The sequence below is a fragment of the Saccopteryx bilineata genome, chromosome 5, assembly GCF_036850765.1.
Source record: "Saccopteryx bilineata isolate mSacBil1 chromosome 5, mSacBil1_pri_phased_curated, whole genome shotgun sequence".
In the NCBI taxonomy this organism is placed as follows: Eukaryota; Metazoa; Chordata; class Mammalia; order Chiroptera; family Emballonuridae; genus Saccopteryx; species Saccopteryx bilineata.
In genome coordinates this window covers 106,088,055-106,105,610 of record NC_089494.1, presented here as the reverse complement: position 1 = coordinate 106,105,610, position 17,556 = coordinate 106,088,055, and the positions used below count along the sequence as shown (strand labels likewise).

Here is a 17,556-nt window from a genome sequence, read left to right as displayed (position 1 = left end):
TCACTAGCGACCTTCACGGAACTTGGAGACTTGTCTACCCAACCGCACCTCCATTCTCTCTTCACCTCATCTCCCTTGGGTTGTCTCCCCACCAAGTCCTCCCGGGGTCAGCAGGGCCTCGCTCCGTGCTGCCAGTCGCCAGGTACTTCGATGTCCTCATCTTAGGCCCCCTCTCCTAGGGACACATTCCTCAGCCTCATGGCCCTGCTGGGCTTCTCTCCCCAGTCCAGCACGTCCTCCTTGGCTCTTTGCTGGACCCCTCTTCCCCGTCTGAGCACCCAGCCCCTCCCCTGAACTCTCCCTCCGTCGACCTTCTCCCCCAGGCTGTCATTTCCAACCCCATGTCGGCGTTGCCCGACTTTCTCTCTTGGCCCGACCTTTCCCCTCAGCTGTAGACTCACATAAGCATCTCAAACTGAACGTGTTCAAAACAAACACCTCAATTTCTGCTCCAAAACACCTCATCTTCTCTGTAAATGATGCCATCATCCCCCAGCTGCCAAGGCCCAACATCTAGGAGGAGGGGAAGCAGGGAAGGCAGTGAGGAGGCAGGGCTGCAGGCGTGCAGGAGGGCGCGTGGCCTCCTGCCTTCCCTGCTCCCCCTCCTGCGCCCCTCTCCCTTAGCCCACAGTCCATTCCCCGCCCACGCCCTCCTGCGCCCCTCTCCCTTAGCCCACAGTCCATTCCCCTCATAGCAGCCAGAGTAACCTCAGTAAATGACAGCCTCTGCCTGTCCTTTGAATCTTCCTGTTCCTTTTTTTCTTTAAGTTTCTGTGGCCCACACCTTTTTTCCAGAGGGCCTCACCACACCCAGCAGCATCAGCAAAAACCATTACTCTATCACAGGTGGCCTGGGCTGGAGAGTACTGCTCAGCCATTCTCAGACTTGGGGAGGTTTTGTTTGGGGGTGGCCAGAGGGAAGGGAGGGATAAGGAGGAGATGGCCGCTTTCCCAGGGCTGACTGGAACCTCCACACCCCTTTCCTTCTCCCTGTCTCTCTGCTATGGGCTCCTATTGGCCCGAGGAGCTCAGAAAGGATGCAGAGAGAGCATACGTTCCCCAACATGTCCACTAGATGTCCACTCAGCTCCATTCAGTGGGCCACTCGCCGGCCCAGGACAGCCCAGCCTGTTTCTGCCACAGGGGCTCGTCCCACTCATGCTCCCAACGGTTTGTGGTTGATTGGCTCACCTTCTGGGAAGAGCCCCTGGCCCACTCAGCTCCGCTCGCCCCTGGTTATGACAGTGCCTCTCATGATTTTGGCCTCTCCTCTGATACCTCTGCAAGGGGACACTGGGCTGATCTCACAGAGACTGGGGTTGACCCTGTGTCTGCCTGGCAGCACCCTGCAGTGTTAGAGCCCCTCCAGCGGCAGCCACGCCCCACAAAGAGCCCTGAGCGCACTGCCCGCCCACCAACCACCAGCTCACCCACGCAGTACACAAGGCCCTGCTGGGCACTCCACTCTGGGATGTCCTCCCCACCCCACTCAAGCGTTAAGCTTGTTCCTGCTTTCTCAGTTAAAACCAGCGCTGTTGTCAACAATAAACACCTACTTTAACAGGCCGTCGTGATCAGTGGCCCCACCAGTCCGGCCTTAAGGACTAGGTAGGAATCTGTATAATTAAGTACATCAATTTTATGCAAAAAAAATCTGGTTAAAAGTTTTCATGTGCTTAAAACTATCATAGACTCTTGGTATCTGAGCCCCGTGAGGGAGCGAGAGCAGTGTCAGCCCAGGCCCCCCAGCCCAGGTTTGCTGCTGTCCCTGCGGCCGCACGGGAGCCGGACTCCCGGCCCCCAGTTCAGAACGTCCCAGGTGCCTTCGCAAACTTTCTCCCTTGACCTGTAGTATTAACTTGCCACACAAAGTCGTTTTTTCTTAAATAATACAAAGCTGGCTTAAGCCTAGTGCTGATAGTAACAATCGAATATTGACTAAATATCTAAAGGGACAAAATCTAATAGGTAAGATTTCCTGCGGCACTGAGGGGGAGTCCGGAACTTACCCACGCCCTGAGGCCTCCCCTTCTCTGAAGACCTGCTTCTCAGAAGGACACTACCAGAGACAGAGAGGTCCAGTGGAGTCGGCCTGACCCACTCCCCCCGCAGCGCCCGGAGCCGAGGGCGCCTGGCCTCTGCCTGTACAGGAGCTCTGTGCCACTCGCCTCCTGCTTGGGAAGCAAGGGCCCGACCACCAGAGGGCATTCTCAGGGTAGCGGCTACAAGGGACACTCTCCAGAGCCACCCCCAACATGACAGGCATGGCTCCCAAAGCCCGGCCTCTCCCACAATTCCCAAAGTGAGGGAGGACCTGGGAGGAGGAAACTACAGATGGTTCCCTCACTGCTCAACAACGAGGGAGTAAGCCGGGCCCAGGAAATGCACTTCGCAGGAGGCTGCAATTACTGGGCATGTTTTGCTGACACTCCCATGGAGCCAAGGATTGAAGAGCACACTCCCCTCTTTCCCCGGCCCTTATAGGTAACAGGCTTGGGGGTGGGGGCTGCCTTTGCCCCTTGCAGTAGAGCTGTCTGTCTTTCTCTCACTCTCTCATCAACCTCCGTGGCCTATTCATCCCTGAGCCCTGTCCATTCTATATATATCGCCAACATGTCTTCAGACTCTCACTCCAGCCTCCAGCCTCTGCCTCACCCCGTCCAAGCTGTGGCTGTCACCCGCCCCCTGCTCTCCAGGCACCTCTCCCTGCCTCAGCCCTCACTCCCTCCATCCTCTTCTTCCACTCATGTCCAGAGGGCTGTTCGGGAATATTAATCACATCTCCTCCTCTGTTGAAATATTTAGCAAAACATACAGAACCCACTCCTGACCTGAGGTCCTGCGTGCCCTGCCCTCACCACTCCTCAGCCCCTCCCAGGAGTCCCTATCTGAGGGCGCTCTCCCCTGCTTTCCCATTGGGGGAGGAATTTTTATTTAAACCATCTGCTTTGTAATGAGCCCTTGTGGGTTCAAGGGTGTGATGGAGATACTGCTTATGTGTATAGATAGTTTTGTGTGTGAAAATAACCAAGTCGGAATTTATTTTGTTATGAAAAACATACTTATCCTTGGGGTCGTCTCTGCACCATATACAGTGTGTCCATAAAGTCATGGTGCACTTTTGACCGGTCACAGGAAAGCAACAAAAGACGATAGAAATGTGAAATCTGCACCAAGTAAAAAGAAAACTCTCCCAGTTTCATAACTAGTCAGTGCAGTTCGATGTGGGCTCCATTTGTTGCCCTACACACATCCAAACAATAGTAAAGTTCTTGCCACACACAGATAAGGACGTCTGGTGTAACAGAGTGAATAACGTCTGTGATTCTCTGTTTTAAGTGATTAATGTTGCACTTCGTTATAAATGCGCCGATATTCACGTTGCACTTTGGTCACGGATTTGAATTTAGCGAGCCACAGAACACACTGAACTTTCCTCTGTACCGTCCACATCTCGACTGGCATGGCCGTGGGCTGCTCTGCTGTATACACGGTGTTACGTCATCATCTGCGCATGCGCACACGCTGCCACATCATCCATCCTACAGAAACTGGGAGAGTTTTCCTTTTATTTGGTGCAGATTTCACATTTCTGTCGTCTTTTGTTGCTTTCCTGTGACCGGTCAAAAGTGCACCATGACTTTACAGACACACTGTACAATGGTGGCAGGTTAAAAGAACAGCTATGCCTAAACAGAAACTTGGTGTCCAGGACCTCTATAGAACATGCTGTAGAGCCACCCATAGAGGCAGAGGGGCCACTGTCCCGAGGCCCCGCCCATGGTCATGAGGGGAGGATCCGTGCTGGGTCTGCTGGCAGGCTCTGGGGAGCAGTCTGTGTCCGACAGAGAAGGCCTAAGGCTCGGAGCCAGGGGGCTTTGTGACCTCAGGGCCTGGCTAGACTGGGAGAGAAGCCGTTCCTTAGTGCTCACCATGGGGAGCCCAGACTACCGAGTGGGCCCACCAGCTGCCCCAGTCTGCCTTCCCGTCCGTCAGTCATGTTCCAGGCAAGGAGACAGGAGGGGGAGGCTCAGTTCAGGCCTAACGGGTCCGGTCGGCAGAGCTTTGTCCCTTAGAGCAACTTAAAGGAATGTTGAGGTGGAGGAAAGCCACACCCAATCCCAGTGAGTGCCACGCAGCCTCAGCTGCCATAACGAGCACACCTGTGTTGCTCAACCTTAGAAAAGAAGGACTCCATGACCAAAGGAGGCATTTTCCCTTCCAGACTGAAAAACACCAGGCCACAAAAGTCACTAGGGAATGAATACCTCCTTCTAAATCCTGGGTCTGTCCCTGAGTGGAAAGAGCTCCTTTCTATTAGGGTCAGATCGCTGCTAACAGCCTATAAATCTATGCTGTCTGGGTGGATGACAGAGATGTCAAAGGCCCCCCCAGGCTGTGGCCTCGGGCAGGCCTGCACTGTTCTCAGGGGTTGAGTCACAGGTTCTTCAGTTCCGGTCCCAGTAGAAATATCCCTTTAACCAGAGGGGTTTTATTTAAGCTGCAACCCCACTTTTGGGGACCAGGCGTGACTCTTTATAGCACAAGGACAGACACCTGAAAGAGTGTCTGCATTAGGAGCTGGTTTCTCAGCTAACATGGCTCCTTGCACTCTGCTAGGCTCGAAAGAACTCTGCGAGCCCACTGGTTGGTGCTACTGCAGTCTTAGCTCTAACAGCAGCAAACCTAGGACCTGCTGCCAGCTGAGCCCTAACTTCGCCAGGCGACATCCGGGGTTCACCTGTGAGCCGGAGCCGGGCTGGACCATCAGGTACGTAGAGGGGCCTCCCACTGCCGGAGGTCTCAATCTGAGCTACCAATCCTTTTATTACTTTAATCAGATTTTACTATTTAAGAAGTTTTGGTTTCCTATGGGCACATGGCCTCCATAGCACAGGGAGAAAGGTGACATCTTGCAAGAACAGAAACAGACGGCAGGCCCTGCTGGTCAAAATGGCACATGGGACATGCTGGGTCCACCTCCCCAGGCGTGGAGCTGCGTCCTGGCCCCTCGGGTTGGCCCGGGAGGCAGTCTGACCTCAGCACGCATCACACGAACCCAGTGCCGACGGCCTTCCTGTGTCCGCCTCAGACACCCAGAACCAGAACCTTCAGGGGTGAGGGGCAGGAGAATGGGTTTCTCACAAACACCACAGCATTCTGATGCTGCTAGTGTCTGGGCTCCCTGGTCTTGTTGGCAGCATGTCAGATCCTGTAAGTCCCAGCTTCTCCGGGCCTGTTCAAAGGAACCACACACACATGCACGCACGCACACACACACATGCACACGAGGCTCCTCCCAAGAGCAGCTGTGGTTGCAAAGCCGGAAATACCACTCTGACTTCCTGCCCACCTGCCCTACTATGCACAGACCCAGCTCCACACACAGCAGGGCATCAGCACAGGAGGAGTCAAGGTCGTACAGTGTCACCAGGCTGTCACTTGGGAGAGAAGGGCCCTGTGCACTGCCACCCGCCCCTCCTCCACAGCAGAGCCAATGGCCTCCCACCTGTCTGCCTGTACTCATGATCTCACGGAGGAGAGAATCTTGAAGTGCAGGGTGGGGGAAGAGGGGGTGAGTGGTTCTTTCCTCAAAAAACAAATCCAATGGTTTCTGCTCTACTTTGTGCAGACACACACACCAAGCCACAAGCTTTTACCCTTTGACATCTCACCCCAGGGCACAGGGGACTCCTATCTCCATTCCCGACACCCAGGCAACTGCAAATGCTCAGGAATGAAGAATAAGAAAATGGCCTAGTGGTCATGTTTGTCAAGTACCAACTTGCAAACATAAACGCATTTTTCCTGCTTTCATACACCCTTCTCCATCAACCCAAAGGCCATGCAGGAAGCACCCCCTGACCCCTAGGGACACAGAGGGACCTTTCCACCTGGTCTGGGGTTTTAGCAGAGAACACGTGACTCACTTCCCCAGCAAAGCCCTAGTAATTGCGACCTGAAGTCCCAGGTGAGCATCTCACTAGCTAGAGGGGAAAATAAGCAGGTAGGATCCACAGAGAAAACTTAGAGACTGCAGAGGAGGCATTTTATTTGGAGCAATGCTTATAAAATCCAAGGCTCCAGAAAGCCCTTCGTGCTTCATGGCTAAGAGGCTGGGGAGCCCCAATCCACCCTGTGAGGAGGTCAGGGTGGAGGAGATTCATGAAGAGTTTTTATACCCCTAGCAAGCCATCTGCCCTGATATGGGAATCCTGAGAATCATTACGCAGCCTGGAGAGGCGAGGCTACTGAGAACCGATGCCCAGTGGTTGACCTCTTCTGCAAGTCAAGCAACTAAAGTGACCCACACAGCATCTTCTTTCTCTGCCACCCCTGCCCTTAGCAATCAGGCATATGGGCTTTACTCACCATCTGTTATGAGTGCTCTGCTGGTCAGAACCTTCCCCAGCATAAACTTCAACACGGCCAAGATGCTGCAAAGGATCCCGCTTAAAATGGAGACACTGAACAGAAAATCATCCTAGGAGAGAAAGTGCCAAATTTCAACAGTTCACCTGCTAGAACAGATTATTTGCAAACCACTTGCCTTAAAGATAAGCTTTGTTCCCAAAACCAACGGTCAGGTATATTGCCACCAAGTCAGGGGTATATTGCCTGTTTTTAAATCTTAGTTACCAGTGTCACTAGGGACTGGAAAAGATGACCAAAAACAGATAATCCTGACTTACATTTCCTTAAAACTCACTAAACATTTCTTTTCCTATAGGAGATTCCCCTTTGTCCTATTCTGCTGAAATGATTGGCAACCATTGATAAATAACAGAGTGGGTCAGAATACTAAAAACAGTGCCTTCTGTGTATTTTCACAGATACTTTAAAAAGCAGCTGATTGAGAATTTTGAAACATGTAAGTCCACCACTGGCCTAAGGACACTTCAGCACAAAGCCAACTGAATTATCTAGGAGTCGAGTATCAGTGAAGCTACTCTCCTAACTTCACACAAGGCAGTTAGCAGTTCAACTATAGCCTTCAAGGTGAAAAAAAGGCATCTAAAAATACATTCTGCTATTGACTTTTTCCTAGCACTTCCTATAAATTGTCACCTTACCTTTGCAAGTAAATGAGTGAGTCACATGCAAAAGGGAGCAACAGCATCTGGTGACCTTGGGGCCCATGAAGCTCCTCAGCTTCAAGCTCTTGGGCATCACTCCCAGGGGACACAGCCTTTCTCCAATGTGACAAGGAAACTGCCTGCAGAGCTCTTGATAAAGCATCATATGTATGGAGAGATATTGGGTTCTTGAAGCATTGTGTTATTCAAATACGCTAACCAGGTGCCAGAAAGTTGGGAAGAGAGATGACAGCCTGTTTCCCTGAGTTCAAAACTGAGCCAAGTCATTAGAAAATCACCTTGCTGGACACAGGATGTCTGCGTGCCTCCAACGCACCGCCTCACCGTCCTGAGCAGTGGACGTTGTTTTCACTATGTCCACAGATCTTTTGCAACCCTTCCTTTGGGAGGCACAACTGCACTTCCCCCTCGCTCGAGTCTGGGCTGGATCCATGACTGATATCTTACAAATAGGGTATGGAAAGGGAAAGATAGAAACTTTACAGTGGAGAACCCAGCAAGCAATCTTAACCAAGTGATCAAGATTAAAATGATCATTAATAAATCACACTGATATGATGTACCTCCTGACATGATGTGGCTGAGAACACCTCTTGAATTCTACCTAAAAATCCATAACCTCAGCTTAATCGTGAAAAAACATTAAACAACCCCAAATTATCAGTAAGGACTGTGTCAAACCCGTCCTCTTGGCAGATCCCAAGTCCCTGCTGTACCTGAGGTTACACAGCAGGGGCCATGACAGGAGGACCCCAAGTCAAAACTCCCTCCGGGCAGGGACTCAGCACCCTCAGGGGTCAGCACTCAGGAGACTCAGCACCCTCAGGGGGACAGCACTCAGGAAACAATGCCAGCGTTATTAAGGAGTCACAGAGCAACACAGACCCAGGTGTTGATGTGACTCAGAAAACTTAAGTTGGGAGACCAAGGCATCCCTCTAAGCACTGTGAGGTCCTGAATTCAGAGGCTGAACTCTGACTTTGCTCAACCCATACCTTTCTGGTTCCTTTCAATCACTGTTTGGAGAGCCCTCATCCTTAAATTTCCAGAGGTGGATAAAGTCTGTGTTCACCCGATCTGGGTCCAGGGAGCTTGGGACTGAGGTGTCCCAGCCCCAGACGCAGCTCGAGAGGAGCCACGGGGACTCTGGTGGTCCTCTCCTGGCTCTGCTAATCCAGGAAGCCTGCAGCTGACGGGGTCTTGGCTGACAGGGCAGTGATGAGCCAGCAGGCCTTTGTTCAAGTCTAGAATCCATCCCTTGCCTCAGGCACAAACCCAAGCTCTCCATTCTCTGTCCCACAAAGGGCAGCGTGATACCCACAGCCCTGGCAAGCAGCCCTGATACCCCTGGCAAGTAGCTGATGTGCAGTGCAAGGGCTAAATGACCTGCCCAGGGTCACTTAGCTCAGAGCAGGACCTGGCTTTGTTCTCAGCTGTAAACTGTACCAGGATGCCTCATCATGTCCTTGTAAACATCCCTCATATCACTGGACCGTGGATGCTGTCAGAACAGAGGGACAGGTGTTCAGTGTCCACTGTTACCAGCACTGGCCCCTCTGACTTCTCATATGTGAATCTCTACTGAATACATAGAAGATCAGGAAAAGAAGGTACATGGAAACTGGCCATCAACTCACGAGTCGAGGGTAAATGCCTATTAAAGGTAAAAGCTTCATAATTTATGTCTACGCTGGTGTGCTTCTTCATAACCATATAGTGGTGAGGGCCTTCTAAAACCATCTCAAAGCCATAAAAGATGAATATATTTGACAGGAAAAGTAACATGTATGCAGGGGATAGGTTATGTACCAGTACCAAAAAAAAAAAAACTATCACAAAAGGCTAATTCTCCTTAATAGCTAAAGAGTACCTAGAAATCTATAAGAAAAAGACCAAAAAAGTAAACAAAATGGAAAATGAGGGAAAACAATTAGAAAACTTAAATAAATTTTAAACCTATGGAAGATATTTTAACTCATTCATAAAAGAAACAACAACAAAGCAATACCAAAATACCACTTTTCACCTAACCAATCAAAAGTATTATTAACAACTTTGCTACTGGAAAAAAAATGAAATTTTTTTTCTGCAGCCACAGACTGGGAATAAACATTTTCAAACACACTTGTTAAAAGGTCTGGTATCCAAAACAGATTAAGAATTCCTACAACTCTGTGCCCTGGCCAGTTGGCTCAGTGGTAGAGCGTCAGCCTGGCGTGCAGGAGTCTCAGGTTTGATTCCCGGCCAGGGCACACAGGAGAGGCGCCCATCTGCTTCTCCACCCCTCCCCCTCTCCTTCCTCTCTGTCTCTCTCTTCCCCTCCCGCAGCCAAGGCTCCATTGGAGCAGAGTTGGCCCAGGCGCTGAGGATGGCTCTGTGGCCTCTGCCTCAGGCACTAGAATGGCCTTGGTTGCAACAGAGCGGTGCCCCAGATGGGCAGAGCATCGCCCCCTGGTGGGCATGCCGGGTGGATCCTGGTCGGGCGCATGCGGGAGTCTGTCTGACTGCCTCCCTGTTTCCAACTTCAGAAAAATACAAAAAAAAAAAAAAAAAAAAGAATTCCTACAACTCGCCTGACCAGGCGGTGGCACAGTGGATAGAGCGTCAGATTGGGACATGGAGGACCCAGATTCGAAACTCCAAGGTCACCAGTTTGAGTGTGGGCTCATCTGGTTTGAGCAAGGCTCACCAGCTTGAACCCAAGGTTGCTGGCTCGAGCAAGGGGTTACTTGGTCTGCTGAAGCCCCATGGTCAAGGCACATATCAGAAAGCAATCAATGAACAACTAAGGTGCCACAACAAAGAACTGATGCTTCTCATCTCTCTTTCTTCCAGTCTGTCTGTTCCTCTCTCTTGTCTCTGTCTCTGTCACACACACAAAAAAGAATTCCTACAACTCAGCAAGAACTCCTATAAGTCAGTAAGAAGAAAACAGATGACTCAAGTTTTTAAAAAATAAGCAAAAGATTTGAACAATTTACCAAATAAGATACACAGTTAGCAAATAAGCACATGAAAAGATAGTCAACATCATCTGTCAACAGGGAAATGTAAATCAAAACCACCATGAGAGGCCCTGGCCAGTTGGCTCAGTGGTAGAGCGTCGGCCTGGCGTGTAGAAGTCCCGGGTTCGATTCCTGGCCAGGGCACACAGGAGAAGCGCCCATTTGCTTCTCCACCCTTCCCCCTCTCCTTCCTCTCTGTCTCTCTCTTCCCCTCCCGCAGCCAAGGCTCCATTAGAGCAAAGATGGCCTGGGCGCTGGGGATGGCTCCTCGGCCTCTGCCCCAGGCGCTAGAGTGGCTCTGGTCGCAGCAGAGCGACGCCCCGGAGGGGCAGAGCATCGCCCCCTGGTGGGCAAAGCGTCGCCCCCTGGTGGGCGTGCTGGGTGGATCCCGGTCGGGCGCATGCGGGAGTCTGTCTGACTGTCTCTCCCGGTTTCTAGCTTCAGAAAAATACAAAAACAAAAACAAAAAAACAAAACAAAACAAAAACACCATGAGATACGACGATATACCAATAGAATCAGAAAAATTAAAAAGAAATAATAGCAATCATAGTGAAGATGCAGAGCAACTGGAACTCTCATGTACTGCTGATAAGAGTGTAAAATGGTACAGGCACTTTGTACAATACACTGGCCACTCCTTGTAAAGTTAAATACTTATTAACCACAGGATCCAGCACTTCAACTCATCAGTACTTACCCAAAATAAACAAAAGACTATGGCCACACCAAAATCTGCACACTAATGTTCTTAGCCACTGTTTTCATAGTGTCAAAATACTGGGAACAACCTAAATGTCCAAAAACTGGTAAATGGATAAACAAACTATGAGATAATATCCATATAATGCAGGGGTCCCCAAACTACGGCCCGCGGGCCGCATGTGGCCCCCAGAGGCCATTTATCCGGCCCCCGCTGCACTTCTGGAAGGGGCATCTCTTTCATTGGTGGTCAGTGAGAGGAGCATAGTTCCCATTGAAATACTGGTCAGTTTGTTGATTTAAATTTACTTGTTCTTTATTTTAAATATTGTATGTGTTCCCGTTTTGTTTTTTTACTTTAAAATAAGATATGTGCAGTGTGCATAGGGATTTGTTCCTAGTTTTTTTTTTATAGTCCGGCCCTCCAATGGTGTGGGGGACAGTAAACTGGCCCCCTGTGTAAAAAGTTTGGGGACCCCCTGATATAATGGAATACTAGTTGGCAATGAAAAACAGTGACCTACGGATGACCTATGGATACATTTAGCAAGAATTTGGCTACACTTCAAAAGCATTATGCTAAGTAAAAGAAAAGAGACACAAGAACCTTCATGATTTCATTTATATTATACTCCAGAAAAGGAAAACTATACCGACAGCAGATCAGTGGTTGGGGAGGGGAGGTAATTAATGACTGCAAAGTGCATAATGGAACCTTTTGTAGTGACAGACATATTCTGTATCTTCATTGTGGTGGTAGTTTTGTAACTATACACATCTATCAAAATGCATCAAATTGTATGGAAAATTTTACTGTATGTATAGTACATTTCAATAAAACTAATGTTTATATTTTTATTTTATTTATTTATTTGTGACAGAGACAGAGGGAGAGACAGAAAGAGGGACAGATAGGGACAGACAGACAGGAAGGGAGAGAGATGAGAAGCATCAATTCTTTGTTGAGGCACCATAGTTGTTCAGTGATTGCTTTCTCATATGTGCCTTGACCGGGGGGCTACAGCAGAGTGAGTGACCCCTTGCTCAAGCCAGCGACCTCAGGTTCAGGCTGGTGAGCTTTGCTCAAACCAGATGAGCCCGTGCTCAAGCCGGTGACCTTAGGGTTTCGAAACTGGGTCCTCTGTGTTCCAGTCTGATGCTCTATCCATTGCGCCACCACCTGGTCAGGCTAAAACTAAAGTTTTTAGAAAGCAATTTATCATTTGTGGGGTTGAAGACATATTAATAATACAGTGTACAGCAGATGTATTATAGAATTTTGTACCTGAAACCTGTATGATTTTGTTAACCAGTGGCACCCCAATAAAGTCAATTAAAAAATACTCATATAAAATTAAAAAATTAATAAAATAAATAAGTAAATAAGTAAAAACTAAAGCAATTTATCTCAGGGAATCCTTAGGTGACAATTTCAAATGTTTACCTAGTTCAGCTGATGCACATGATCACAATATGCATAATGCCCATCGTCATGATATAAGGTAGGGAATAGAGACCAAAGCAAAATCATTATAAAGGTTAAATTGGAGTCTTAGAGAGGTCAGTGGTAGAACATGGACCCTGATTGGCTGACTTCAAGTCTCAGGAATTTTCTACTGATTAATTTCTACTGTCTAGGTGGGTAAACACCCCTTTTTATAGACTTAACTCAAGTGTCTCCTCCTCTGTTGAGCGTTTCCTGACAACTCATGCTCTAAGAGCTGACACGTCCACTCCACGCCCCACCGGACTATGTCCTCATGACACCCAGGCACTTGTTTCCTTCCTTGTCTCCTTCTCCTGTGAGCTCACTGACAGAAGAGGCTCGTTCTCATTCACCTCAGTATCTATCCCCATGGCAATAAAAAGTGTTTATGGTATGAACTACCACACCGCACAGAGGGATGTCAAATCATAACCAACCCAGACTTTTACACGCAGTTTTAAGGGAGATGCAGGGGTGTTTATCTGTATAGTCATTTGTCATCTTGAGCCACATTGAACAGCAGTGGCATAAGGTTACAACCCCACCTCAGTAAAGGCATTTCTGGGGTGGAAAGGCAGGGACAGGAGAGGACTAAGCTGACGGATTTCCAATGATCAAACAGGATGTGGGAATGGACCTTGGGATGGAAGGAATACCCCCCCAGAGAGGGTATTCTTGAGCACTAGTTGTTCCCTGGAACTTTAGAGGGAAACAGGGCATCAGTGAGAGAAAGGCTGATATTCTGCAAAAGCCAGAGGGTCCTGGGCTGACGGACATTCACAGCCACACTCACGATCCAAGATGCCGGACAAGGTGGGTCTGAACAGCTCTCTGCTCCTGCTGGCCAGGGCTGTGGAACATGAAGGCTTGACTGAAGCCCCCCCCCCATGTCCATCACCTGGGTTGCTGACCTCCTCCTGCCCATGGTCCCCAACCCAAACTTCAGAACAGCTTAGGAAAAGTCACCTCAGCCTGGCCTCTACCTTCTAGAAAGCGTGTCACAAAGGCCAAAGGTCAGCCCATCTGAGTAGCATATCTTTTCTAAGACCTTGTAATGCCTTAAATCTGCAATTTCCTAACTTCATTGGTCCCAAAACATGAAAAACAGCACCTTAACTCAATGGAAAAAATCACTTAAATAGGAATTCCAAGAACCTAACAGACCCCTGTGGTACAAAAGCCTTTCCACCCTAAACTCCTTGGTCTGGGCCAAGGCTCAGCCTGTCTTACCTAAGAGATCAAGTCATGAAAACGCCCACACGCCTCTGGCCTCGCCCGAGTTTGCCAGCCCCACCACCACTAGCTCCCCACACCTGGCCCATGACCAGGCAAGGGAGAGCATACTGTCCATATAAACACAAACTGGTCTTAAAACTACAGAGCATTAGAACTGGAAAAAGTCTTAGAGATAATTAAGTGGAGAAACTGAGGCTCATCAAGAGCAGGTGGCTGCCCCAAAGACAGAAGAGAGGCAGCGGCAGAGCTCAGGGCTCCCAGGCATCCCCTGCCTCTGCCATGACACCCTGACGCTATCAACTCCTTCTCATTCTCTCAGCTGGAGCGCGGTGAAAGCCACAAGGCTAATTTTAGGATTCAAAGGCAGTTAGGGGAGAGCTGATAAAAGCTGATCTAAGGAGGACCCTCGCGCTGACGTGGTATTAATCACTGTACACTAGCACAGAAGAACTTGGTCAGCCAGATCAGGGCCTTGGTCAGCTTTTTCTCCAGGAGGATACCGAGCCCTGCACTGCCCCCCACAAAGACTGACAAGCAGGCAGATGAGTTTCTATGACCTGTCGTACACTGATAAAATGACCTTTCCGAGCTTCACTCAACAACACCAAACCAAACCAAACCAGCCGGATGAAGCTGACCCCTCTACCTCACCTTTACCATTCTCGTCTTCTCTTACTCTGCACCAGCTACCCTGGCTTCCTCCCTGCTCCTCACACATGGTGAGCACCCCCCCTACCTCAGGACCTTTGCTCATGCTATTATTACCTCTCACTTCCTTACCTGTCATGTCTCTGCCCAAATATCCCCTTCTCAGTGAAGCAGTCCCTGACTATAATCCCTACCCTTTTCTGTTTTTCTTTTTTTAAATATAGCACTTTTCACATACAAACATATTTATGGCTATTTAAATTCAAAATTAATAAAACTGAAAACTTGGTTCCTCCTTTGACAAGCCACATTTCAAGTGCTCAACAGCCACATATGGCTATTGGTTGTCATACTGGTGCAGATTTAGAATATTTCTATTATCACAGAAAATTTTACTGGACAATGCTGAATTAGAAATAAGTTAGTTATTCCCTCTGAACTGGGATAAAGCAATAATTGGTCAGAAAATGTTCTTGACAATCGCAGAACAGGAACAGACAGATTATGACCTGACAAATGGTCAAAAAAGTAGTTAAGCAGGAACATCTGACCTGGAATTCATCAATCACAGGGCTAAACTTCATCACGACTGACTAACACCCAGCCTCCAAAAGGAATCTAGAGATGAGGATTTTTTTTAATTACTGCATACTTCTTAATTGAGGTACAATTAATATATGATAAAATTTACAGATTTTAGACATTCAATTTGATGAGTTCTGTCAATGGTTACACCCATTTAACCACTCCTAAAACAAAATAGAGAGCACTTCTATTACTGAAGAAAGTCCCTTCATGTCCCTTTTCCCATCTCCCTGCAACTACTTTCTGACTTCAATTACCGGGGATTAATTTAGTCTTTCTTAAAAATGTATGTAAATGGAACCATACAGCGTCATACAGTTTTGCCTGGCTTCTGTCTGTATGTTTCTGAGACTCATCTGTGTGATGGCAGGAATCAAGAGCATGTTCTGTACTGTCCTCGAGTCTCAGTCTGTTGATCAGTGTCATAGCCCTTCCCATGAAAGTTTTTCTCTAATTCAGTCTAACTGCCTCTGGTTGACACCAGGCTTTTTTACTTAGATTCTTAAGGGAGATGGGCAGTCTAGATGCAGGAAACAGGAAGGAAGCTGATGAGTCTAATCCTCTCCCCTTTACATAGGAGACCATCTGCCATCATGAAAGCTGTACCTTCAGGTCAAAATAACAGGGTAAAATGATCGCAGGTAGAGAAGCTATTAAAACAATCTCTCCCATTAGTGTCTAGCACAGGCATGGTCAACAGTTTTTGCCCCCAGGACAGGTTAGAAAGAAAACTTTTTTCACGGGCCGGATGAAATATTAAAATTAAAATGAAATACAAAAATGATTCATTTAAGTAAACAAAATTTTATTATGTGATTTGTTTATGAATAAATGTAAGTAATTTAGTAGAACAAATTAACAAAAAACTAATGTGACGTGTTGAAGCGCTTTGCATCGCCTATTATTTTTTAATAACTGCCTCTATACTTGTAGTAGCCATTCTTAACACAGCCTCCAAATGTAAATCATTCAATCTTGATCTTGTGGTACTTTTATTTAGATTCATTAAAGAAAAAGTTTGCTCACAAATATAAGTTGAGCTGAAGATTACTAAATATTCCTTGGCAAGTTTTTTTAAATTTCCATATTTTTCATTATTCAACTGCTTATAAAAATTGCAGACGAGTACAAAAGTTGTAAATCTTTATAATGCAATTTTTTTTAAAAAATAAAGAAGTATCGCGAATCCATTCAACCAATTACTGGAAGTTAACCCTAGATTAGTCACATACGGAATTCTTTTCTGCATATCACTATCTTCTTAAATATCTCGATTTCCAATCATCAAAGACGCTGCTGCTTCTGAGTAGCTGAGATTTTAACTTTCATTGTTGTACAACGATTAGGTATTGTAGTTTCTGTATAACAATTTAAAAGTACCACTTATTTCATTTCCACAGTGCGTTATGCAGAGAATATTAAAAATTTAATCGCAGGCCACATAAACTCATTCCGCGAGCTTGATCCAGCCCGCGGGCTATATGTAGGCCTTACCTGGTCTAGCAGCATCTTCTAAAAAGACTAATCTAATCACTCATCAAGATCTTAGCTGTTAGGATGTCCCAAAGCAACTTTCCAACCCTAACCACTTGCTGGCTAAAACTGAACTCCACAACTCTTCCTGCTATGAACTGCATGCCGTATTCCCCCTTCTCCAAGTCATTTGGTGATGCTCTAACCTCCATGCAATGGTGTTTAGAGGTGGGGCCTTAGGGGAGGTAATTAATCATGAGGATGGGGGCTTCATGCATTAGTGCCCTTACAAGAACAGACATGAGAGAAAGGATCTCTCTCTCTCTCTCTCTCTCTCTCTCTCTCTCTGCCATGGGAGGACACAGCAAGAAGGTAGCCATCTGCAAGCCAGGAGAAGTGCTCTTACCAGATCCCAAATCTGCTAGCATGTTGACCTCAGAATTCCCAGTCTCCAGAACTATGAGAAATAAATGTTCTAAATTCTGATCAAAATGGCAGAGGAGTTAGACACTATGTTTGCCTCCACTCATGACCACAAAAAAACAACAACTAAATCATAGAACAATCTATTTGGATATCCATCCAAAAATTAGCTGAGCAGGAATACTATAACTGAAGATATAAAGAAACCGCATGGAGACTGGTAGGAGGGGCAGAAACACAAAATGAGTTGACCCCACACCCACGTGTTGTGGGTGAGAATCAGGAGGGATATCTTAGCTACAGAGATCCCTGCTGAGGAGCCAAGGTTCCCGCCCCACACCAGGCTCCACTGCCTGAGCACCAGTGCTGGGAAGAAGAGTCCCCACAGCACCTGGATGTGACCATCAGCAGGGATCCCATCCATCCTGGTGAGACAGAAGGTTGCTAGAAACCAGGGTGTCCTCTTAAAGCTCCTGCACACAGACTCACTTGTTCGCAGGCACCCACTTTGGACTCCAGTGAAGGGAAGTGGCTTGGGGTGCGGGGTGCCAGAGACATACAGGGAGAAACTGAATTATGCAGCTTCAGAACGAGGGCTGGAGGGACCGCTGCCATTATCCCTGCAGCGAACCCTCCCCCTGCACAGCCAAATCAGAGTGCATTAGCCTGCTGGGCTCACTGGCTGCACCCGGGTGACTCCCTGAGGCCCAGCCCCACCTAACTCACACTGCTCCAGAGGCTCTTTCAGCAGCAGGAGCTGGCCTCAGCCCACGCTGCAGTCTTTCTTAGAAATTTTCAAAGGTCCACAGTCCCCAGGCAGGCGACAGCTGGCCACAGTATGCCCTGTGCTTTTGACTGAGTGGCCTCAGGCTCAGCACTGGTGCCAAATCTGACTGTGCAT

The 17,556-nt window shown here is 48.0% G+C and overlaps 1 protein-coding gene across 1 annotated transcript in view; it reads right to left on the bottom strand.

The window, feature by feature from the left end:
* The window catches only part of TMEM163 (transmembrane protein 163), a 278,370-nt gene that overhangs the window by 10,652 nt on the left and 250,162 nt on the right, over positions 1 to 17,556 (bottom strand). Inside the window, exon 6 of the mRNA XM_066232892.1 lies at positions 6,373 to 6,484. Within this exon, the coding sequence (XP_066088989.1) occupies positions 6,373 to 6,484 (112 nt within the window). The remainder of the gene's footprint in view (positions 1 to 6,372; positions 6,485 to 17,556) is intronic.